The sequence below is a fragment of the Pituophis catenifer genome, unplaced genomic scaffold (assembly GCF_029215685.1).
Source record: "Pituophis catenifer annectens isolate HBS135680 unplaced genomic scaffold, rPitCat1.0.hap2 SCAF_1, whole genome shotgun sequence".
Lineage (NCBI taxonomy): Eukaryota > Metazoa > Chordata > Lepidosauria > Squamata > Colubridae > Pituophis > Pituophis catenifer.
This window is the reverse complement of record NW_027256881.1, coordinates 25,907,961-25,934,161: the sequence shown is the minus strand read 5'-3', so window position 1 is coordinate 25,934,161 and position 26,201 is coordinate 25,907,961. Positions and strand designations below refer to the sequence as shown.

Genomic DNA, 26,201 nt, shown 5'->3' with positions numbered 1-26,201 from the left:
TAGCCCTTGCTAGAAAAGGAAGAACAGGAAAAGTGAGAGGAACCTTTGCTTAGCTGAGGTTGGTGTCCAGTTTCATATCTATTTGGACCCCTTGGTGAGATTGTTGTCTTCATGGTGCTGCTGTTGAAAATGATTCAAAAGACAGAGGGGATAAAAATACAGTAGCCAAGTTACTGGCAACTGAGAGTTGCAATATAAGATTTATACTTATTTTTTAGTTGCTGTTTTGGTTGCCAACTGGTTTCTAACCCAATTCTGTTTTTAACCTCTAAACCCCTGTAAAGGGGTTCTATCATTCATTTTCTCCAAATGAAACCTGCCTGATGTATGTATCCATGTAGGACAGGGGTATCAAACTCGATTTCTTTGAGGGTTGTGTTTGACCTCGGGGTTTGGCCAGGATGGGCATGGCCAGCTTGACGTCACTCATGTCAGGGGTGCCTGTGGTGGCCTGAGCGCTCTGCCAGCGAAAACGGGCTCCCAAGCTCCTTTTTTGGCTGTGACAGCCTCCTGCAAACCTCTGCCAGTGAAAACAGAGCACGGGAGAACCGGACGTGGCCCTTTCAAGCTCCATTTTCGTTGGCAGAGGTACCACGGGCCAGTCCTTCACTATTTCCAGGGTGGCCCCAGGGGCCAGATCTGGCCCCTGAGCCTTGAGTTTGACAGTCCTGATGTAGAAAGAGAAACTTAAGATCCTTTTTCTGAAAACAAGTGAACTCATCTCACAAAGGGCAATAGCACTTAGACTTATATGTTGCTTTATAGTGCTTTACAGCCCTCTCTAAGCGGTTTACAAGAGTCAACATATTGCCCCCAACAATCTGGATCTTCATTTTACTAACCTCGGAAGGATGGAAGGTGGAATCAACCTTGAGCTAGTAAGAATCGAACTGCAGGCAGCTGGCAGTCAGCAGAAGTAGCCTGCATTCTAACCTCTGCGCCACTATGGCTCATTGAGAATGATGACTAGAGAGTAGTGTTTTCTATTAAGACCTTATTATGGAACAACCTGCTCCCAAATATGCACCTAGCGCCTTCCTATTTGCCTACAGGAAGTTGGTTGAATCTGTCTTTTTGAATGATTTTAAGTGGCTGAGTTGGATTGCTGATTGTATAAACATTCATTGGTATTTGTATACTTTGTTTGGATAGTTTGAATTTTGTGGAAACTGTTAGGATTCATTTTTTTGGTAAAAATATTTGTAACAAACAAGCAAATACGTAACAGAATTGTGGCATTTTAGTTTAGAAAGCAGACAAACCTATGGATGTTAGAGGAATGAACAAAAATTACAAGATGGATTTGCAACAAAATATTCTAATGTGGATTCCAGCAAATCCACTACTTTCCAAGCTTTCCCAATTTCTTTCTCTCCACCACCAAATTTATCTATTGTCCCATAGATATTAAATAAACCCAGTTTTCATAGTACTGTCTACTGAAGTACCCGACACCCCCCCCCTTTTTTTTTTTTTTGCATTGCTACAATTGTCACGCTGCTTTGGGTTTGCTAGTAGTATAAACTTTTAGTTGAGGCTTCTTTGAAACAGTGGTGGTTCCAAAGTTTGGAATTAAATGGGAACAAGTGAAGTCCCTGGCAAAATGTCAAGTCAAATCTGAAATTATAAGACTTGCAGCTGTGTTTCAATCATGAATCCATTTCTTAGAAAAGAATTTGTAACTATACCTGTTATAAATGTGAACTGATATGAAGGTAGTCCCTAAGCTTTCTAAGAATTCTATGGGTTCTTCATGTGCTAATTTCTTTAGTGACTATTCTATTTAGAATAGGTTTGCTCCTTTCTATTTCTATAGAGTGCTGTTGATTATGTTATCTCATTCACTCTTTCAAGCCAGACTTCAGCTGTTGATAGTGCCAAGAAGATTCTTCCGCAAAGTATATATTTTGTTCCCTCCCTTCCTTCTGCATTCTCTTCTACCATTTGTGAATAGTATCTCGTTCCTCCCTAAAATACTAGTACTATTTGGTGCTTCTCCATATTGATTGTGGGAGAATGAAAAATAAAAGTTCTGTTTAGAACCTTTTATTACAACATGCCTTGGATCTTAAGCATACATGTTCTCTGGCATATCCTGAAATTCTTCTAAAAACCAATGCCCGTGTACTCTTAATGGGTGCTTCTGGAAGTTCCTTGGCAGTCCAACAGAAATCTGGCAGTCTAAAGGAAGAGAAAGAGATGCATCCACAATAATGATGGTCCACATCAACCCAAGTCTTTGTATCCTCCCTATGTACATTTCTATATTTCCCATAAAAATAATGCTGAACGGGAACTGTGTAAGTTATAGTCCAACACACCTAGAAGCAGCGATATCTTGGGGAAACATGCATTTCAAACTGGGGTCATCCCTTTATTTACTTATTAAATTTATATGCTACCCATCTCACTCTGCAAAGTGACCCTGGCCAGCTTTTAGGCTGATTAGTGGTATTCTCAGGATAGACCAATTGTTAGTTGTGAAGCCGTGTCCGACACATCGCGACCCCAATGTTCCTCCAGGCCTTTCGGATAGACCAAATATGAATATAAATTAAAAGAGACACACAGTATCTCTTTGTTGGCTCACTGTCCTTCCCCTGACACCCCATTCCCTATTTTCCCTCTTTTCCTCCTTTAGAAACTCATTGCATTTCCATGGGGACTAGAAGGAATGTTGAAGTTAACTTATTAGAACCCATTCCTGAAACCCAGGGGGAGGGTGGAAAAATGATCCACAAAATTTGAAGAGGAAAATCACAGGGAAGGGGACTTTTAAAACGTTTGTTTAAATGGGTTTGATGGGACAGTGGGAGTGGGAGGGAGTCTTTCTGTTTTCAGTGTTAGCTTGGCCCTTAGAAATAGTAGGGTCAATCACTTGCAAGCCTTGTTAAAGCAGTAACAAGCTGAGCAAATTTCTTTCTTATGGAAGAGGAATGTCTTCTCCTCCCCTTGCAGAGAACAAAGCCATACATGTTCAAGTAAGGAGAATATGGGAGAAAGCTCCAGCATTTTTGCTTTAAAAATGCAGACTGCTATGCCTGGACTACAAGCCAAAGCCATCACATCTCTATGTCTGCTTAAATTGGTGACGACCTGGAGAAAGAGATGGAAAGTGCTGCCAAGGTTATGCACTCATCGACTCATAGAGGCTGCCCGGCTACCTATTTGCCAATAAGACTAATCAAGCCAGACCAAATGAATTAACATACTGGATGTCAAAACAAGGGTACCGCAATATCTGTCAGAGTGGCTTAAAAGTCTACCTTTGTAGCAGTACTCAAGTCTGAATCCAAAATTTCTCAGAAAATGTACACATTTTTCAAATGGAAAGATACATAAAGGACTTTACTATTATTCAGCTGTCTATAGACTATGTTTCCTTTTGCTGTCCTAAAGTTTATAATGATAAAAGAATTATCAACCTGGTGCTATACATTGGTCAAAGAAGGGACTTATACAGGAAGTCCTCGACTTACAACAGTTCCTTTAGTGGCTGTTCAAAGTTACAATGGCATTAAAAAAGCGACTTATGACCGTTTTTCACTCTTACGACCTTTCCTCATGGTCATGTGATCAAAATTCAGATGCTTGCAAACTGGTTCCTATTTATGACAGTTGCTGTGTCCCCCAAGATCATGTGATCACCTTTTGCGATCTTCTGGCAAAGTCATTGCAGTAGCCAGATTCACTTAATGACCGGGTTACTAAATTAACAACTGCAGTGATTCACTTAACAACTGAGGCAAGAAAGGTCGTAAAATGGGGCAAAATTCACTTAACAAATGTCTCATTTAACAACATAAATTTTGGGCTCAACTGGGGTCATAAGTCGAGGATTACCCTTATAAGTAATTTTGCAACCAAAAGCTAATAGCTATGCTTTGCGATTTTTTTCTCCCTCATGCCTATCAATTCTTTTTCTTTTTGCATACTTTTTTAAAGTTGTAAACATGAGTGCTAGGTCTTTCTTAATTATGCCTGTTTGATAGATGGCTGTCATTTGTGGTTACTTATCTAATATATAAGTGAAACTCAAATGTCCAGAGATTCTACGCTGTATTTTTGCACAAAAATGATATGCCACATGAAAAAGTCCATAATGTTCATGAGATGCCTACCAAGAGAGAAAGTAAAGACAATTTGCAACAACTTAACCAAAATTTAATCTAGCAAGGTAACCTCATATACATACAGACAGGAACTAAGCGACAGACTTCAACCAAAATAATATTAACAATGACAGCAATACCTCCAAGCTGGAGCAATTTAATTCTTGAAGTTTTGAGAATAAAGCAATTATTTGGCAAACTCTCCATATTCATACCTATCCTGCTATTCTCATGTATACGTACCATTATAAAAAGCAGGGGTTGGTTCTAAATTTTTTTACTACTGGTTCTGTGGGCGTGGCTTATTTGTGGGCATGGCTTGATGGGGGGTAATGTGACTGGGTGGGCATGGCCAACTTTTTTTTTTTTTTTTTACTTTTAAAAGCATTTTTCTACAACCTTTAAAATGCTTTAAAATGCTTTTAAAAGCCTCTGACGATCGGGCAACTCAGCTGGGATTGCCAGAAGCTTTTAAAGGCATTTTTCTTTCTACAACCTCTTCGGCCGAAGAGGTTGCAGAAAAAAATGCTTTCGGAAGCCTCTGACGATCCCAGCTAAGCCGCACGATCATCAGAGGCTTTTTTTTTTACTTTTAAAAGCATTTTTTTCGGCCGAAGAGGTTGTAGAAAAAAATGCTTTTAAAAGTTAAAAAAAAAAAAAGAGCCTCTGATGAGGGGGGTGGGGTAAGCGAGCGGCGACCGGGCTGGGGACTGGTTCAGGGGCATGGCCAGCCAATGTTATTACCGGTTCTCCGATCAAATACAGATTTTTACTACCGGTTCTTGTGAACCGGTGCGAACCGGGATCAACGCAATACTGATACAAAGTGCAGAAGAAGTTAAGAAATAGCATGTCAAAGAAATAAAGGCATGAAATAAGAAAATTAATCTAATTAATATCAAAACCTTTCACTATATTCCTGTTTCTTGAAACTTGTCCCAAAGGTGCGTTTTCAAAAGGCAACTGGATTTTGTTTTTCCTTGAAGATGTTTTGCTTCTCATCCAAGAAGCTTCTTGGGTTCTTTCAGGTATTTCCTGAAAATCATTCTTATTTTCACCACAACGGGAAACTGCTTCAAACATTGCTTTTTGTCTTGAAACTTCTCACTTCTCTTATCAATTCCATCTCATCGTGACTTTCCCAGTTTGTCCATTCCTCTTAACCTATTTACTCATCTGTTAGGTATTTGTTTTGTGATTTGATCCTGATTCATTTCATATTTCAATCCATTTCTTTTCACCCTGATGACTCACTTTCATATTCAATCCATATTCATTCGGCACTTACCGTATTTGTTCTTGACCTTATCCTCCTGTTTTACCACACACATTTTTAAGTAACCATTCCCATTACATTTGATTTACTTTTATGTTTCTTCTGATATATCCAACTCTTACTTCCATGTAACAAAATGAGCAGAAGCAAGCTCTCATACACAGCAATTTTTCACTTCTTTCAACATTCATTTCACTCAATAAAATGCATGCTACCTATGGGTGAAATGCTCCCGGTTCGGAACGGATTGCCCGATCTGGTAGCGATGGCGGCGGGTAGTTCGGAGAACAGGTAGCAAAAATCCCTGTACGCCCCCCCATGCCCAGCTGAGCCGCGCGATCATCAGAGGCTGTTTTTTAACTTTTAAAAGCATTTTTTCTACAACCTCTTCGGGTGAAGAGGTTGTAGGAAAAAAAATGCTTTTAAAAGCCTCTGACGATCCCAGCTGAGTTGTCTGATCGTCAGAGGCTTTTAAAAGCATTTTTTTCTCTTCGGCTGAACCTCTTCTACAAGAGGTTGTAGAAAAAATGCTTTTAAAAGTAAAAAAAAAAAAGTTAGCCATGCCCACCCAATCACATTATCCCCACCCACCCACCAAGCCATGCCCACAGAACCGGTAGTAACAAATTTTACATTTCACCACTGATGCTACCCACTCTTTTTCTGCCAGGATTTTCATGCCTTAGAACAGTGATGGCGAACCTTTTTGGCACCGAGTGCCCAAACTGGAACACGTGTGTGCGCGTGTATGTACCGGAGTGCCGGAAATCAGAAGAGCAGCTGGTTTCCTAACTCTAACCCAGAGCTGGTGCCCACACGTGCCATAGGTTCACTATCATGGCCTTAGAATCTCCGTTCATTTCCCATCTTTCATAAATACTTTACCAAGAAATGCAGCTTCACCTACTGGCGCTAGTTTTTAAACATTTAATGTACTTTGCAACTGTTCCCTTAATTTTCTTTATCAAATGCAACTACCCTAGTGTTTGTTATACTAATTTTTAGTTCCTATCCTTTGTTGCATCATAAAAATAACAGTCCCTGAAAATCCTAGTATTTCCTATACTATGTAACTATTACCAACACAGAGATTCCTACTGTCACCTGCACCCATCTTATGAGGAGATATAATGCATCCTACTTTTCTATTGCAAGAACACTAGTTGAGAGAAGAAAAAGATAGACACATAGACATTAACAACAGCTATAAACTATGCAAAAGAGACAAATCAACCAGCCCAAAAGAAAACAAAAAGACTCCAGCACCTCTCCACCCATAATCAGCAACCAGATCAGCATAGATTAACTCCAAGATTAACCTCCAACCAGGGGTGTCAAACTCGCATCCTCACATCATTGTCACATGGCATACCGTGACCTTTTTCCCCTTCGCTAAACCGGGGGTGGGCATGGCCAGGGTGTGACGCATCCGGTCCCCGGACCACAAGTTTGACAACCCTGCCTCAGACCAACAATCAAGTAAAAAATACCCTATTCAAGGAACTGTCAAAGAGCCATCAGTAAACAGCCCAAGACCATCTAAGACCATCCCCTACCCACACAGACAGGCAAGTCACCAGAACATAAACTGACAGCAAACAGCTCTCCTTACTAGCACTGATGATATTACCTAGTCTGCAAGAAAACAAGCAAGCTCAGGGAGCACCAAGGACCATTATTTCAACCCTGAGCTACAAACATTCACCTTTATTGGAAGAAAATCATGCAACTGAAGAAAAATCACCATAAATCTTATTAAGGAATGCACATAGTAACGATGGCATTAAATTACAATCCCCTCCCCAAAGCTTTGTTTGGCTCTGTTTTTTGAGGTTGGAAAGCCAAGAATAAAAAGGGAAACTCAAGGCAAGAGGAATTTCTTTTCTGAAATATTAGGCAGATGAAGTCTCACTGAAGTTTCATTTCCTTCATTTGAAAGCCATCCAATAATCCATACTGCTTTGTACCTTCACAGGTTTTTGTCCAGCATCTTCTTCAGACACTCTAATGAAGAATGAGGTGCTATCTTCTGAAGCTCTCTTTCTATCACTGAAGAGTTCATGTTGTCAGAAGTTGTTTTATTTGTTAGGTTTAAATAGAAGCTGCATGGCCACCTGGCAGGGTATCTCAATAATAGATTTCTTGCATCTGTGAGGGTTGAACTAACTATATGACCGTTGAGATCCTTTCCAAATTTCATTTCAATTCTGAGTTATTTATATTTTAGGACATTCATCTCTCTCCTTGCTCTACACCAAGAAGGAAAATTACAACCTGGATAGATTACATGCATGTGGACTTTCCAAAAGAGCTATGAAAGAAATCTTAATTTAAACTGTATAATAATCGATACTCTGGACAAGACATGATAGCTTTATAAATATTTTTAAGTTATCCGCAGGACTGCCACTTCCTGAGGATATATGCCCATCCCACCAGTGCAGATATAATACTCCAGGTCCTTTCTCTTAAACATTGTCACCTTGTAGGTCCTTGGAAAGGTAGTTTTCTATTGCCCCTGCCCTAAAAAGATCCTCCCACTGGAGATCTGACAGGATGACACCCTTTTATCCTTCTGGACAGCAGTCAACACAAAGGTTTTCCCCTAGGTGCTCAGATAAGATAAAACAATAATGGAAGAATTGATGGGTTGCATCAGGAATATGTGATTGTAGTGCCAGGTTTTTTCCTAGTTTTTGTTTCAGCTATATATTTTGTTTGAATGGTTGCACTGTAAGCTGTCCAGAGATTGGTTTTAAGATGGGCAGATATACAAATGTTTTGAATAAATGAATGTCCCTGGCTATTCTTCCTCCTTCTTTAAAAACGGCTATGTTCTTGAAGAAGAAGGCTACTTAGTTTAGTCAGCAGGCCACTCAGCTACCACTAATCAAGTATGTGAGCTAAAACAGAAAGTGATGAGAAAATTCACAATTGCTTAAGTTTCTGTAACCTGGTCTCCTCTACATGTGTGGCAATTTACCGGAAGTTCTATAAATTTCTAGCCAACATGTCTTTTGATCTTGTCATTGTGGGACTTGGAGCCCAACATACCTGGAGAGCACAAAGTTGGGGAAAAATTTTCTTAGCCTAATTAAAATAATAACCCCAATTATAGTCAACCCTATTTGCAAAGTGCCTCAGCTGCCACTTTCAAATAATGATCTTTGACAGGCTGTGATTGGGGAGAGAGTGTGGGGAGAGTGTGTATTCTCTGCTGGTTAAAGCATGGAGCCAACAACAATCACAGCCCTGTGACAAAAGGCGTAGTTTAGAAGAAACAGCCAGAATATCTTAACTTGATTTTGTTTACCTGGATTTGATTTCTCAAGCTGGTACCATCGGTAAAAGGCCCTTTTCTTTTGTTCACTCAGGTCTGATCCCTGCTGCAACAGCCAGTGGGAGATCCGACTCTGACTGATGCCTGCATGGGAGACAAAGAGAAACACGGGAGAAACAACCATCAGATATCTCCTTCACTCCACACAGCCAACTTTGTTCTTTAAATAGCAAAGCGCTACCCATGCAAGGAGGCTTTAAGCTGCTTGCAAAGAATCTGAACAAGGCTCAGTGAATCTACCTGTCATTTGGCCTGTAGTATGAATTTCTGAAAATACCTTTTGATTTGATGAAATAAAATCTCAAGTTTCCAACATAAAAAGGGAAGGAAGTAAAGTCGATTCAGAAAATGGAGAACAACTTTGAACACTGTAGAAGGGACAACGGTCAGAGCAGCTAGCTCTCATTGAGAAAGTAGAATTGTCCCCCCTATCCATCAGGGATTTACAAAACAAGCTAAGCAATTGGTAAACCACCAAGTTCTTTATCGTGTTTTTGTCTCCCATATGCCACCAATTGAACAATACACTTTTTAAATCTTTCATGTTAATGTTTTTCAATCCCATGTCCCTAAAAGTCTTGTGCTTGAAAGCTCAACTCTTTTGTATCAATTGCCATTTTTAAGATCTGCTGACAAAACATTATCTAGCATGAGTTAAAAACAATAACGGAATAAGGCCTTATTTTCTGAAGCTGCTCCCATATCTTTGGAGCCCTTCTCTCAAGGGCTTGTTAAAACACACACTTGTGCATTTCTTATAAGTTATTTAAAGCATTTCCTGTACAGGGTGGTTTCAAGTGGGTATGGCCTGCAATTTTTGTCCAATATATCTTCTCAATTTTTTTTATGGAAGATGCATTTGTTGCAACACAACAGACTAGAAACATGAACTGCAAGTCTGTATAGCCTCATCCACAACTTTACCACTATGTTTAGCAAGGTGCATTCTTGGCAAAGTATATTTAAAAGTGCATCCTAAATCATGTTTAATGCCATACTTGTGAAAGAACTACTCAACAGAATGCTATCACATCTGCCTCCTCGTGGTTTCAAATCTTCCTTTGCCTCTGTCTCTTTTTCTTAATGCCACTAGCTGATCACTCTGATGTCCCAGAACTTTTGGACATCACAACCAGCTTGTCTGTCCTTGGTTTAGTGTTATTGATGTTGCAGAGGCCATACATCTTAACCTCGGGAATTCCTGTATTTTGGAATCTTTAATGCAGGGAAAGGTATAAGCTTTGCATCAAAGGATCATTCTTTTGATTCTCTAGTTCATATAGCAAAAAATGTCCCCTACCTCTGTCAGAGGTCCTGCTTACCATTACCTGTTCTCATTACCTGACTTTAAAAAAAATGCTGAGGAAATTCTAACTAGAAAAGCAGAATTAAAATGTTTAAAGGAATGTAAATAAAAGATTGCATTTGCATGATGTGGAATAAGGCAACCCTTATATCTTCCTGTGGTTATAACACTTCCATGCTGAAGTCTACGGACATGCTTATGCACGCCTCTCAACCTATTCTAGTGCATAACGGGCTTTTATAAAGCAACCTGAAACTGCAGATAGAAATGATTATACTTCTCAGTTATCGTGGTTAGATTGCACTCTCCCCTTTCAATCAGTAATCTCACGGTTTTGCTGTCTATGGGGAAGAATACACACACGGTACATTACAAAAACGCCAGCCTTTTTTTTTTTTTAATATAAAAAGCTTTGAGCTCTTAAGTTGAAGAGACCTAATTTTCAAATGACATTATTGTGATTAATTGCTCCGACTGCTTGCAAAGATAGGGAACAGTGTAGTGAAAGGAGGAGGAAGAGGGAGTTCAAGATATCAGCTTAGAGGACATTATGAACACGTCCACCAGGAAATGGAATGACTCATTCAGCTGTTCATATTGCACTGGTCAGAATGAGCAAAGCAGGCACATGGAACACCAGAGAGTGAAGGGCAGTCAGCCATTATTTAGCGCTGGCTTGGTCCAAAATGCAGGAAGAGAAACAATCAAACAGCCCTTTTCCCTCACACACAAAGAAGGTGGTGATATTTTCCTAGATGCTGAATTTATGCATTTTGTAGTGGGGTGGGGGGAAGAGGGAACTGAGAAACACATAAGGGTTGGCATATGTGACTATATCTCAGCATATTTTCAAAGAGAGAGAGTATAGTCAGTTTAACAGAACTCTACCACAATGTACCATCTTTCAGCACTACATTTCCCATAATAAATAGACCACACATCTGGAGGGGAAGTTCCTTTAGTCACTCAATCCCCTCCATCTTGAGACTGAATTGGGAGAGCGCTTTTGATAATGAACAGGGTTAAATGTTTTATAAAATTCACATTTGAGGAGACCCTTTCCTTTAAAGCATATTTCAATGTTCATTTTAAATTTTACTTTCCTATCAATTTTAAAATAGTAATTTAAAATATCCCTTTTGCACATAATTCTTTTTGGCACTGATTACCCTGAATTCCTGTAAAGGAGCCTCTAATTCTATCTCCCACTTTCCGCTCCCAACATATGCTATTCTCCAATCTGACCTTTAGAGGGAGCAAGCACTAAAGAAAGAGCTGAACCATGACTGAGTGTTCTGTGCAAGCTATTCTTAGCTGTTCATATTGTCATTTGCCTTATCTGTATATTAATAACACCATGCCCAGCCTGCCACTGTCTTGTTTATCTCATTACCAAAACCCAAAAATATAGTTTCTAAAAAGAATAACAAACAGGCAAACAAAGCTTCCACATTAGCAGTTCTATGTAGGATTTCTTCTACATAGGACCCCTTTAGACAGTAATCATACAATTGTTTTTAATATGACAAGCAATACTAACTTTATCCCTTTTTATTTTAGATGTATTTTTATTCGATGGCTTTGGGGGCTTTTTTCTCTGCATCTCCTACTTTTAATCCTTCCAGGAAAGTCATCAATAAGAACAGGAATGTCTCTTTATATTTTGAATGAAAGTCCTAATCAACAAGTAGGTACAATTCATCCAGAATGGTCTAGTTTGCTGACATGCTTGGCACCCACGTTGGCATCCTTAGGTGTCTACTAACCCTCAGCATCCTCCCTCCTCCCAAGACAGATGTTACTCCTCAAACTTCCTTTGAAACCTTTCTCTTATATTTTGCTGAACCTGGGGAGAGTAGGATTAGGAATAGGGAGAAAGAAGATGGAATCCAGTGCTAGAAGTCAGGATGGAGATAGGGAAACTATATGGAAACCAAATGGTGGGAAAGGGGAACAGTTGGATAGTATTCTGGCAGAGGAGAGAGAGCGAAAGAGTGGAAAGAAGAGCTGAAAAGAGTAGAAGAGCCATAGAAAAAGAAAGCAGAGAATAAAGATCTCAGCAGAGACCATTTGCTGAGAATGTGTCCTCACACAGAAATTCCATATTGCCACCAGTCTGATGTCAGAGCAGCCCAAGACTGTTTTCCCTTTTCCAGCCCCTCCTTCTGAACAATTCATGACCCATGGAAGAGAAGCTTCAGTATCAACAATAATATGTAAGTCAACAATATATTGAGCTCCAATTGGCCTTTTGCAGAACTGACTCATTAAATGTGGCTGCTGAATACCTCACCTTTGTGGTCATTTGTATATTGGCTGCTAAACAGATCGGACACTTCTTTTAGGGAGCTATTTTCTTCCATTTCTTAAGGTTTTGGTTAGGGGAAAGAGTAACCTTGTGGAGGCTGGTATTTCCATTGCAAAGGAAAATAAGAATTGCAGCAAAATGTTCCTAACAGCTTCCCTATAACCTATGCTTCTTTTGACTAGCAGGCAGTGGCAATATATAGCATTAAACAATTGTATTCAAGGAGAGACAATAGAGGACAACTAAGTTCTTTTCCCTTCCTCTACTGAAAGAGTTCAGATGGCCCAGTGGTAGCTTGGCAAGCAGTCCTTCTTTCCGATATTGAGTCTCAGCTAGAAGACAGAACTATCCTCCATCACGGTATTCATGAGCAGTGACAGGATGGCCTCAGCAGTGTCTGAGGACACCTTGCTGGTAATCATGTTCATGCAGGGCTATTGAATGAAGGAATCTTTTCTGCTCCCTATAAATCTGAAGCTAAAGCAGACTTCTCCTTTTCTCAGAGTTCTTCTATGCAACAGAAAGTGGTCTAGGTTTCATGGTTAATTTCACCCTCTCTTCCTCACTCTTCAACGGTGAGGGGAGGACGGTGAAATTGATCAGACTCAATCAGGTTTGGATGTGAAGGATTGGATGCTGAGCAAAGAGAGTCCAGGCTTCCCCCTTGCTGATTTCTGCAAGGTAATTGCAGAAAAGAGATTTCTAAGTTCTCTCCAAGTTAACTAAGAATAAGCGTATTTTAGCAATTTGTAAAAGAGTACAGAAAAGTAGAATGGAAAAGACTGGATGAGTGGCATGGCAAGGCTTAAAATTGTGGAATGTTCCTTTAAAAAAGTTCCAGCTTATCATCTTCTTCAGAACCTGTCATTATCAGCTCTGATTCACAGCAATTACTCCCTGACATTCAGGAGAACAATTGGTTGGTAACATAGGGAAGGAAGGGAAAGCATGGCAGAGAAGCCACCAGGCAAGAAATGGAAGTTCCATGGAATTGCTGAACTGGAAGATCAAGAAAAATTGTGGGAGCTACCCGGAACCTGTCAGATTTGCAAAAGAGATCCCAAGGATCATGATTTGCTGAAGAGTACACAGTACACTGTTATTTACAGAACAAAGAGTTGAACCAAAAGAGTTGACAGAAGGAAAACTTTTCTTTGACCTCATCACAGAAATTATATTTTAAAATATGCAAAAGGAAACCTTGATAAGTTGGAAACATTTTGGAACAAAGTGCTTTGGACTGATAAAACAAAGACTGAACTGTTCAACTACAATCATACAAGATACACTTGGAGAAAAAGAGATGAAGCATTTAAGTCAGTGAAGAAAACTGAAGACAAAAATAGGGTGAATATTTCACCAGAGTTTTTAAATGGTCTTTGCAGTCCCCACAGTTGTTTGTTATTGAAAAAGGGGAAAGAATTAGGAATATTTCTGAGTTAGAAGAGTTATCCAAGGAAGAGAGGCAAAAATTCAAAAAGCAAGTATAGAAAGGATCTTAATGACCAAAGGTAATACAGTATTTGGAAACTTGTTTTGCCAAAAGAGGCATTACAAAGCATTGGCTAAATGGGTGTCCAAGCTTCTGCAAAGCCATACACATAACTTTCTTATGAATCTGCAGCAACTGAACATAAATAATAAATATGCATTTAAATCTGTTGAAAGATGTTGTGTTTAACTATGCCCATGTACAGGATGTGTCAGCTTCTGTTCACTTGGGTATTCACTGAAATATTAAATTTGACCAGGAATGCCTAAAAATCTACCTTCAAGGGTTTAATAATTTGAATGTTAACAGTAAAGCCTTCACTTATGAAAACAGTCTGCTTATTATTTACTTACATGATTGGCACATAGGAAACAAGGGCACTAATTATGGCCTAACTGAACATTATCTTCTTCTGAACGGCAAGGAACATAACACTAAAAATATTCTACACACTTACATCACAAATTCAAAGAGCAAAGTATAACCAAAACAAGCTTCAAAGCTCCAGAGTGAGAGTTTCAAAGATCATCTGAGTACTCTGCATTTTTGCAGAAATCACTCTGGAGATATAATGCTACATTGTGTGAAGAAAATCAGTTGCAACTAGCTGAGGTCTAGGCCATTTCCAGGCAGAGAAATACTGTTAAGCCTATTATGGGTCATTCTCTGAATCTTAGGCTGAATCCTATATGCCAGGGATGAGGGATCTATGGTCCTCCAATTGATGGTGAATAACAGCTACAGCAGGGATTATTATGAAAGATGATGGGAGAGGCAATTGACTAAGGTCTGGTGGATTATAGATTCCCTATCCTCTCTGTATATACTGTATAGATAGTCCTTGATTTATGACCACAATTGAACCCAACATTTTTCTGTTGTTAAGTGAGATATTTGTTAAGTGAGTTTTGCCCCATTTTACTATCTTTCTTGCCACAGTTGTTAAGTGAATCACTGCTGCTGATAAATTATTAACCTGGTTGTTAAGTGAATCTGGTTTCCCCATTGACTCTGCTTGTCAGAAAGCTGCAAACAATGATCGCATGACCTTGGGACACAGCAATGGTCATAAGTATGAACCAGATGCCAAGCACCTGAATTTTGATCACATGATCACGGAGATGCTACAAAAGTTGTAACTCTGAAAAATGGACATCAGTCACCTTTTTTCAATGCCTTTGTAACTTTGAACAGTCACTAAATGAACCATTACCTCAGGTAGTCCTCAAGTTACAACTACAGTTTAAGTCAGCATTTATGTCGCTAAGTGAGACATTTGTTAAGTGAGCTTTGCTTTCTTGCAACAGTTGTTAAGTGAATCAGTGCAGTTGTGAAATTAGTAACACAGTTGTTAAGTAAATCTGGCTTCCCCATTGACTTGGCTTATCAGAAGATCGCAGAAGCTGATCACATGACCCTGAGACACTGCAATCATCATAAATATGAACCAACTGTCAAACATCTGAATTTTGATCATGTGACCATGGGGAGGCTGCGAGTGTGTGAAAACTGATCATAAGTCACTTTTTAAAATGACACTGTAATTTTGAACAATCATAAATGAACTGTTGTAAATCGAGGACTACCTGTACTCATGTGTTCATTCCCCTAACTGTGGTGGTGTTGCTTCATTTCTAAATTATCCTGGAAGCTATTGGAGAAGAACACTAGCCAGATTTTTAACTTACTATAATATCAACTATTGTTTTCTGCCACATTTTATATGTTAATGAGAGATGTGGAAGAAATAAAAGTGAAGAAATTGGTCTAAGGGAAATCAGTAAAATCCTCTAACTAGTTTGAAAATGGAAATTTGAAATTCACAACTGTTCATAAGTAATTCTCTCTATATCAACTGCATAGAAAAGTATGCATCATATACATTATACATATGTCTACATACCTGACGCATACTTGTAAAATTATTTCTCTGTCCTACAGATATTAATCCTTAGTTCTGTAAAGTTTAAAGCATGCAATTTCTCCTTAAAATCTTCCCCAGTTCCTCCAAAAATGAACAACTGGGACAATTTTTTTGGCCTCACCCACTCAGGGGGCCATAAAAGGAATGCTGATAGGCCATAGTCAATATAAGCCTAGCCATGTTAACCACTGATATTTGAAGAGTCATTCTAATAAGGTAGCAAAGAGTCCCTGACGTACAAAATTGGGATGGAATTTTGATCGCTAAGCGATGCAGTCATTAACAAGTCATCACGTGGCCAGACATGATTTTGTGACCTTTTTTACCAAAGTTGTTAAATGAAACACATGGTTATTAAGTGACTCATGTAGTTGTTAAAATGAATTTAACTTCCCCAATTGATTCTGTTTGTCGGAAGCTGGTTGGGAAGGTTGCAAATTGCGATAATGTAATCAAAAGACACTGCAACTATCATAAATGTAAACCAGTTTGCCAAGCGCTTGAATTGCATGTGACTGCAGGGGTGGTGTGATGATCATCACTTTGAAGATAGGTTGTCGGTCACTTTTTCCAAGGCCATCGTAACTTTGAACCATTATTAAATGAACGGTTGTCAGCTGAGGACTACCTGAACAAATTCTAAGCTCAGAAGACAGCAACAATCTCATTCCAATCACTCCAACTACTAGTCACCAAAGCTCTCTGACTTGTTTTACAGTAGGTCAACGTTTGAACTAACCATGCAACAAAATCAAGCAAAGGCAACTAGAAACAATTCTTGGATTACATCTTCTTCTGAGATTCCTCAAAACATAAGCACTGTCAGTAGCAAAGTAAGTGATGAATTTACTAAATCAGATTACTGATCCATATAGATCAGTATTACCTACATTAATTGGGAGGGTTTTTTTTTTAGCACTACTACTTTTAAATTAGATGTACAGGAAATTGAAGTGGACTTTAAATCTAAATTTAAAACATGTACTCAGCTGAGTAAGTTCCCTTATACAGAGAGTTTTCTCTCTTCTTCCTGAAGTTTTGAACTGATTGAAAATAATTGTTTCAACAGTATGTTTTTATAACTGGCTACCAATTTATTTAAAGAGTAACGGTTCTCCACTTGGAGGACTAAGTTTAAAATGTTGTATTAAAACTGAGAATATCCAGACTCCTCCAAAGTCAGGAAGCTTTCGGAGTTCATTTTGGATAGTCACTACATCAGCCTACTTTAGATAGTAATTACTGTATGGGAAAAATGGGGTGCAAGAGAAAACTGTGTATGCTAGCTTAAAATCCTAGTATAAAAGGTGGAATATAAATATAAAATTACTACATATGTCTGCACATTATATTTGTACAGCATCCTTATTATATATGAATATTACAAATCAAACAAGTCATTGGGCAAGAACACACTGGTTTAAAGACGCAACCTATGGTAGCAAAATTTAAATTAAATAGACAATGATTCAAATTAAATACACAATAGTTCAAATACATTACACAATATTCACTTACATAGTATTATACAATAATATTGTTCCGGCTGAAATACAAATTCAACTTAAGGACAGACCTTGGGAATAGAACTCATTCTTAACCAGGGGACTATCTATAAAAGGTAAGCACTGAGAAACCAAGCATGTGCGGGAGTAGTATTACCCACATAGCTTAAGTAGAAAGGTCAAATTATGGATGTAATATACCAAGTATAATTAAAAACTTTTCCAGTGTCCTGTGAACTGAGCTAATGTCTTCCTTAAATCAGCTAGTCGAAAGGATGCACTTTTCTACACTGAAACGAGATCACCACATGTGACTTTTAAAATTTTTAAAAAAGCCATTTCAAAAGCACTTGATACTCATTACAATATTATAGGGGGCAAATCCTGCTAGTATGAATCATTGAATGGAGGGGGGCTGAGGAAAAAATCAAGCAGTATTAGAGAAGTGGAATAAAAGCACTGATTCACTGAGGAAGTTTCATGACATGTATGACAATGGATATTAAATCAAAGGCATATATTATAACTACCTTGACAGATACGTACTGCAATGCAGAATGCCTCGCAATATGCTAACACCTGCACTAGCCAGCAAATGAGCAAGATGATGTAGCAACACTTTAGAATAGAAAAGGGGACATTTTCAAGCTCTTACCTGTAACCTGTGCAACAACTGCTTGAGAAATCCTCCGGTTGGCCAGGAAGGCTTTGATTTCCTCTTTTATCACGCTGCTGTCCCTCCTATCAAAATGTGTGGAGTTAGAAAAATAAAGAGAGAGAGAGAGAGAGAGAGAGAGAGGACCAAAGTAGAATTTGAAGATGCATTTGTGGTGGATGGTGGAGAGGGGGTTGATATATTGCCCTTGCCAGCAGACATTTCTTTTAATCAGTGTCATTGGTGGATCAAAGCATACAAGGAAAATGGATGACTCGCAGTCTGTATAAATTCATGCAAGCCATATGGAATGTACAAAGTTTCATTACAGGGGATGAATAAATCTCTGCAACTAACATTTTGGGGGTGGGAGGAGAGGAAACGGCAGCAGTAACAGTTTCTATCATTAAATAAGACTCCAGCAAAGGAAATATTGCTAAAAGGAGAGAAATCAGAGCAAACCACATTGATAACTAGATTTAAGAACCAGAGTGTCAGCAACCAGACTGAAGCAAATTGCCACAATTATTAAAGCAGAGGTTATTTTGTTTTGTTTTTTATTTATTACATCTATTAGAAGTGGGACAATTTGAATGTTTCTGGTGATTCATATAGAATGATTCTATCTCATCTTCTTTATTTTGGTGTGGAGATCTGTGGTACTGCAATTAGTATCCTCCTATAACCAACACACATGCGTCACTCAGTGAACAGTCACTGTGAAATTCATTAAGAGGAACTAAAGAATATGCATTGCACTCATCAGTGCAAAACAGAACATAAAGCTGATCTGTATGAATGGGTGTCTGTAGGAGTGAGAAAATGGAGCAAGAAATTCCACAAACAGGTCAGGAAGACACAATTGGCTATTTCATAATTACTCCTCATAAATCTATCTGCTCTAGACTATTAAATCTATCCTAATTATCACTGAAACTGTTCAATTTCTCAATGCTAGGAAAAGAAGCAATATTCACTATGAAACAATAATTAGAATGGATTTGTGAGAATGGACACTGAGTAGAAAACATGCTTTGCTGAATAATAACAGACGTAATAGACCCAAATTTTAGTAACTGATATGGTGAAGCAGTCAATAGATATATAAATCTGCTGTTCCAACATTGTATGGCCAAAAAGTAAAAGTTATATCCATAGCTCTGTGCACATCAAAATTCTTTAAATTTCCATTCTTTATAACTGAGTGAAAACCATACTTCAGTAGTACTTTCAGTTGTCTTAAAAGTAATTCTAAATTTAAGCATTATCTTCCTCGATTCTTTGTTGCTTTTTATTCTGGCAAAATCAGATAAACCATGTAAAATACAATTTAAGGTGCATAACTATGATACACTGGTCTGGATAATATATATCTGTGTGTGTGTGTGTGTGTGTGTGTGTGTGTGTGTGTGTGTATGTATATAAATATATATATATATATATTTGCTGAGTTCAATTTTAGAGTTTGCATAATTATAGCAAATACTTTATGGCTGACTCATATATGAGTTCATTAATCCAAATAACTGGGGTTTTTTTCCTTAAGTATGTCCGATTATTTGCTTTATATAATAATACAGGCACATTGGGTCTTTTAAAAACCCATATTCACTCCTGGCCTATATTCTGCTGAACTTCACAAAGAACTGTCTTCCAAGCCCAGTGCTTGGAATCAGAATTTTTGAGTATCTATTTTCTTCATTAAACCAAAAAAGATCCCCACAACAGCTTTTCTTGACCTATTCTAATAGAGGATGATTGAAAGCCATTAGATTGGGGAAACTGTTATGCTTGAACCTTTCTGCACCTAAGCAATGCATTCAAGTGTTCAAATGACCAGTTGCCATGTCAGAAGTGTCACTCATTGGTAGTTTCACCATGTCAGTTTTTCCTTTAGATAATCATCCAAATTCAAACTAAGGCTGTGAAGAATGAACCAGATGAACAAAGAGCTAAGGTCTTCCTTCAATCCAACTGGCCTAAGACAACTAAGCTTTGATCTGGGAAAATAAACAAAGCAATTTAGAACAATCCGATCCTCTGAAGTGCCTTTGCAGGGAATGGGAAGAAAAAGAAGCTGGGAATGGGTAATTCTTGATCCATAATATACAACTTTGCCTACCTCATCAATTCTTCTACTTTATCATCTACATCCAAGTCCTCCTCAGAGGCTTCAAAGCTATATGACCTTTGAGCCATGCTATTTGCCAGAGGGTAACGTGTAGGCGACATCTTCCCATTGAAGGCAGACAACCTCTCATTACTCTCCCTCCCATTTTGATTGGTAGTGCAAGGTTGTGGGGAGGTATCATAACTGTTGCTTGGAGATGGGGACATCCCAGAGTGCTGGGTCTGTGTGGAAGCTGTGGCTGTAGAGGAAGACGCTGGAACATTGTTGGTGCTGTTACTACAGGATCCACTCCCATAGGCAGACCGCCGCCCAAACTTGTCACTGTGTTCCTGGTCAAGACGGTCAAAGGTTTCCAAAGCATGGAGGATTTCGTGGCGTGTCATACCAGTACGCCGCAGGCGTTGAAGTAGATCTATTTGCTCTATGGTGAATCTGGGTTCATCTGTGTAGTGAAACATGGTTTCCAGCAGACTAAGGGGAAAAAGATGAAAAACATATTTCATTTAAGCAGTTCCACTAAATGTAATGCAGTTTCTCTCCTCAGCATACAACACTATCAGCCACTATACTCTGATAAGGCACAAAGATATTCTACCCACTCTTCAGAATGAGCCTCATGGCAGGCATATTTATTATTCAATAATTGATTGTTTTAAAAGTAAGAATTTCTCCTCTTCTATCATATTTTCCTATTCCTATTTTCCCACTCCAGAAAGCCTATATTTCCACAGCAGTACAACTCTCTTGCAAATAGGATGCCTTAGTGTTCATCTGTTCAATCACCCTGATAAGCCTAGGAAATATAGAAAATGAACAAATAAATAAAATAAATACATAAATCTTGCATCTGAAATCCCAGGGAACTCTTGACAGATTAGGCAACATTGAGCAAGCTGGATCAGAGATTTGACTGTATTATTTTGTTCCCATTCTTTTTTTTCTTTGTATGTCTGTTTATTTAGAATTATAAGCCTGCAGGCAGACATTTGTCATTGTTAATTGTACATTTCATACTGTACATTATACTTTAGTTTAGCTTCTTGAAATCAATAATTATCAATAGAGGTCTGACCCCCTCCCCTTTTTAAAAGCAAGTTCCCACATCAATACAGTAACCTGATTTTGCAATGCCCCACAATTTCAGAAGCAATGTTGTTTTATTTATATTAGCATTCTAAGTCAATTTTCCACCCAAAGGCCTTCAAAATAAATATTAGAATTAATCAATAAAATATACATTTTTAAAAAGAAAGAAATGTGCCCAGGATAAGAAGAATATCATGAAATTACAAGTAAAGCAATAATCCAATATACTGGGGAAAATCATTCAAACTTTGACTTATTACATGGAACAGAAGATGAGATAGTAATAGAAAGAGAATTGTAAGAAACATATCTTGCAAAAGCTATGGACACAGATGTAGAAGTCTATCTCCCTTCCCTAAAAAAACAGGGGGGAAACACCACCAGAAAACAGTTTTCCTCTGTTTTTAAATCTCAAGGCCTTTTTTGTATATTATTTTTTAAGATTGAAAAAAACATGAAATAGTTTAATTTTAGATAGCATATCAATCATACCATACTATATTTGGAAACATTGAAATAAATGAAAATGTGAAAAAGTAAATAAGTCTGAAAGTCTCCTACAATATCCAAAAATGACAAAATAACATAAAACAGTTCAGAACAGTTCTCTCTCTCTCTCTCTCTCTCTCTCTCTCTCTCTCTCTCGTTCTCTCTTTCTCTCTTTTGTGAAATGTTATGTGATTGTTGTATTTGTTACACCACAAACCTGATAGCTTCTTATGGCCAACATTCACTTTTTGCTGCCTGCCTGTCTGCCTATCTGTCAGATTAATATGACAAAACGTATTTTTTTAACATTGGATCTCTCTCTCTCTCTCTCCCTCCCTCCTGCCTGCCTGTCTGTCTCTCCTAAAGAGCAGAAGTTTAAGTGTTACATTCCTTAGAATTCAACAATTTGTATCTCCATTTGTAGATTTAAAACAAATTCATTCAATAGATGCATATTATTATACACAATGTTATATACTGAATATATTTTCACAAGTCAATCAAGTTACACACAAAACAACTATAAGTTAGCTAAGTCTCTAAGAGAAGTCAACATTAATTATTGTATACAATTCCATTTTTCCACATATTTCATTTTAGGGACAGGGAAAAAATGTGTGTGTGGTGGGGAGGGGAGGGGATATTCCCATGGCTTCAATGTTTCTGGAAATTCTACATTCATCTCCAGATATGACCGGAAAGTGATTTTATTCTAAGCAGTGATTGGAGAAGCCTTTTTAATGCAGAGATAGGCAACTGGTATCTTCTAGCTCCTCCTGACTTAAAAATACAATATAAAATAAACACTAATCTGCCCTTTTATATTAAAATATTTCTCTAGGTCCAATCAAGCCTCTCAGTTATTCTTTTAAAAAATGAAAATACTGAATTACCACTTTATGCTGCTGGAGAGAATGTTTTTTCTGTCCAGAAAAAAAGTAGAAATTGGGGTGGCAAAGAGATTCTCACTGAATGGGTGTTTGGTAACTAGGCAGCCATTTTGTGAAAAAGACATCCTTCTCACGGCAGCCAGTTTTTGAACATTCAATGGTTCTCAAAATTCCAACTATGTCTGTTGTTCTAAAAGGACAACCTATATCCATCCTAATGACTACAATAGTAGCGAGGTCTTATAGTTTGGGGTGGAAAGTTTTGTCTGTTAACATCAACTAAAATTGAACTGGTGTTTAGAAAAGAATTTGAAGAATTACAACAAGGATGGAAAGTACATCTCAGCTGATTTCATATAAAGATGCTTGTTATCTTACACCATTTTTCTGGATATAACTAATGGCCAATACAGCTTAAAAATGAGTCTTCTATTGTGAGGCTGAGTCTAAGACTGCATGGCAAGTGCTCTACTTAAAGTGTCACAACTCCCTCACAAATACATTACAGTACTCATAAGTGGAAATAATTCCCTGTAGCAAATAATTTTCATATAGGAAAAGATGAAGCATTTTTAAAATGATCTATTCCTCAATCCTTCAAAAATCTGATATTTACACAAAGTTTATTAATCAACCAAGGAGAGTCATCTCCTTTCTTGCAAATCAAAAAGTCACTCTAAGAAAACATGATAAGCCCTTCCAAAATTTCCCACTATATAAATCCATAAAAATGACATCCTATTTCTATGTTCTGATACAAAATCCCAGAATTTTTGTGAATGCCACTTTAAATAATATCATATCAACTAGATTCTGTATAATTTGTGATTTATTCCAATGTACCAATAACCAAATAACAAAAAACTAATAATGGGTAATGGAAGACACAGGGAATGAACTCAAACTTAATTAAAATAACATAAAGACTGGCAAAGGGCAAAAGAAAGCATGAAAATGCTAGAATTTAGATGTTTCACATTTTTTGTTTATTTTATACATGGTTCAAAATATATCTTATAGAAGTAAAATTTTATCCTTGTGGACAGAATTTTTTTTAAAGATTTCACTTCACCAGATACAATCTTTACAGATAGGAACTTTGTCAGCAACCAAAGAAATGAGTTGGCAGGCAGGCACTTTGCTGTTCCCAGGCACCATGCTGAAGGTGGGCTTAATTCATTCATTTTGAAAATGGAACATTAAAAGTGAAAGTATGGAATGGATTGATGCTTTATTGACATTTGCCATTAAGTGCAAGTAACTGAAATGGAAATTTGAAGCTTGACAGAATGTGACTGGTATAACACTAGTTAAATTAAAAAGCAGGTTATGTATTGCTTATATTGCAGAAGCAAGAAAAAACACACAGAGAACTATAAATCAAGTTTACAAAAGTGATCTGTTCAATTAAGTATTACGATAATTACATTTGGATAAACAAACACAGATTTTTGATATATAGTGCTATTTTAAAGAAAACCTTTACAAAATGTTCTACCGATGACACCTCCCACCGGCGCGCCTGGCCAAGATGTTCCCAAATACCTCTCCAATGTGCTGGAAATGTAAAACACAGAAAGGGACATACTATCATCTCTGGTGGTCATGCCGAAAGGCAAAACAATACTGGCAAGAAATTAGAATAATGATCGAAGAAATTACAAAACAAAAACTGGAAATGAAGCCGGAAATTTTCCTATTGGGAATGATCACAGCACAATACACCAAAGAAATAAAATATCTGATTATCCATATCCTCACAGCAGCGCGTATACTATTTGCCCAAAATTGGAAATCTGAGCAGTTACCAACAAAAGATAAACTAATCAACAAAATCACTGAGTGCGCAGAAATGGATAAGCTCACAAAAGAACTACAAGAGAAGGACGATACTGATTACTATTTAGTGTGGCAAAGTTGGTACAGCTGGCTGGAGGGAAAAATAGGAACATAAAAACAATTTTTGAATATTCAATAGGAATGTATAGAATTAAAGAGTGAACAAAATATCCTATATACAATTATGTAAATATGTGAACATATAGATAGATATGAATAGAGAAAGATAAGAGAACTTGATAACCCACCGATGTAGAAAATGTAAGAGTCAGTCAGGGGATTGAATTGATGTTGGTTTGTTTTGTACGTTGTCTTAATGTATTTATGTTTGTTTGTAGATTTTCTATCAATAAAAACTATTTTTTTAAAAAAGATATATAGTGCTATTTTTTATTTTTGTAATTTGTAAAAATAAAAGAGTGAATGGGTGTCAGGGACTTTGTGAGTTTTGACAATGACCAGCAGCAAAGCTCAGCCACAAATTTTGGATAATCAGACTCAATATCTACGAGGAACAAAATGTCCTAGAGTTATGTAACACTTCAGATTCAAAAGCAAAAAAAAAAAAAAGAGGGCATTTGTTTGCAACAACTTAAACAAAATCTATCCTATCCTGAGATTATGCTGCTGCTGCTTCTACAAGGAACAAGTACATATTTCCCAAAAATACACAAGTGCTTTAAGAAATAGCAGACATTCCTGAAGCATTTTTCGATCTTTGGAGCCAATGTGCTTGCATAGCCCTAAAATGTTCCATTGTAGAAAACCAAAGAAATGAAGATATAATAGATGCAGTCCTTAATACACTTACTCTAAGTCCCTCCCTCCCCCCCCCCCCAAAAAAAAAATACTTACCGGTATTTCTTATGAAAAGCATGCATAGGACTATATAGTACATGAAGATGTTGGATTTACTGGCAATTTTAAGAGTGGCTTGACATGTTTCCTCTTAGAATGTTAAAGGTTCATCAGAAAATGTCATCTAAATTCTTAACATTATCATTTTGCATACATATACACACACATCGCTGACTCCTAATTGACTATTTTAGGAGGAGAGAAACCCATTACCATTTCCCAAAGATGCAATTTTGGACAATGTGTGTAAATACTATGTACCGTATCTGTGTTACAGATACAGAATTAGCTGTTTCTTTCACCTGTGCTGACATGAACTTATTCTGCATTCTGTGCAACTGTTTTCAACAAGGCTGTCACACACAATAGAATTTTTCAAGCCACAGAGGAATACCAGTTTTTAATGATGCTCTACTCTTTTGAAGCACTCAGAAATTCAAGAAGAAAATTGCATGGTGGAGATAGAAGAGAACATACACCACACTCTTCCCAGCAATGTCTTACCTTTTTAATGGTAGAGTTAAACTCACAGCAATTCTACTTGTAAACGGCATGCAAATCCCTAATGTAAAGGTGTCCTGTGTTTAACAAGCCAATTTACGAGGCAATTCTGCAACCAGACATTTAAGAATAATGTGATGCTCCTTGTTAATTAAGGGACATGCATCCCCATTAGCAGTTTATCACTACATAATGTTTGAAGCCCTTCTAATTCGCTACAACTACTTTAATTGTATTACTTTAATTTGTTTCTTATGGGAGAAGGGTGAACTGTTTCTTTCTTTGCAGGAATTAGCCCATTAAAAAAAGAAAAAGCAGGATCTGGTCGTTTGTTTTTTGATTTAATAAACGAAAAACAGAAACAGTTCAGATTTGCAAAATGTCATTCCGCTTATGAAACTACAAGAGCAGGAACATGTCAAATTTAACCATCTCTGAAATCCCCCCCCCTCCACAATAGAAACCAACCAGGATTCTTAATTTCTTCTC

The 26,201-nt window shown here is 37.6% G+C and overlaps 1 protein-coding gene across 4 annotated transcripts in view; it reads right to left on the bottom strand.

The window, feature by feature from the left end:
- Window positions 1-26,201, bottom strand: part of HMBOX1 (homeobox containing 1) — a 126,032-nt gene that overhangs the window by 27,191 nt on the left and 72,640 nt on the right. For all 4 annotated transcript variants that reach the window (XM_070947276.1, XM_070947251.1, XM_070947259.1 and 1 more), the window contains exons 3-5: window positions 20,041-20,520; window positions 17,919-18,004; window positions 8,702-8,812 (exon numbers count right to left, since the gene is read on the bottom strand). In XM_070947276.1, the coding sequence (XP_070803377.1) occupies window positions 8,702-8,812; window positions 17,919-18,004; window positions 20,041-20,507 (664 nt within the window). In that variant the 5' untranslated portion in view covers window positions 20,508-20,520. The remainder of the gene's footprint in view (window positions 1-8,701; window positions 8,813-17,918; window positions 18,005-20,040; window positions 20,521-26,201) is intronic.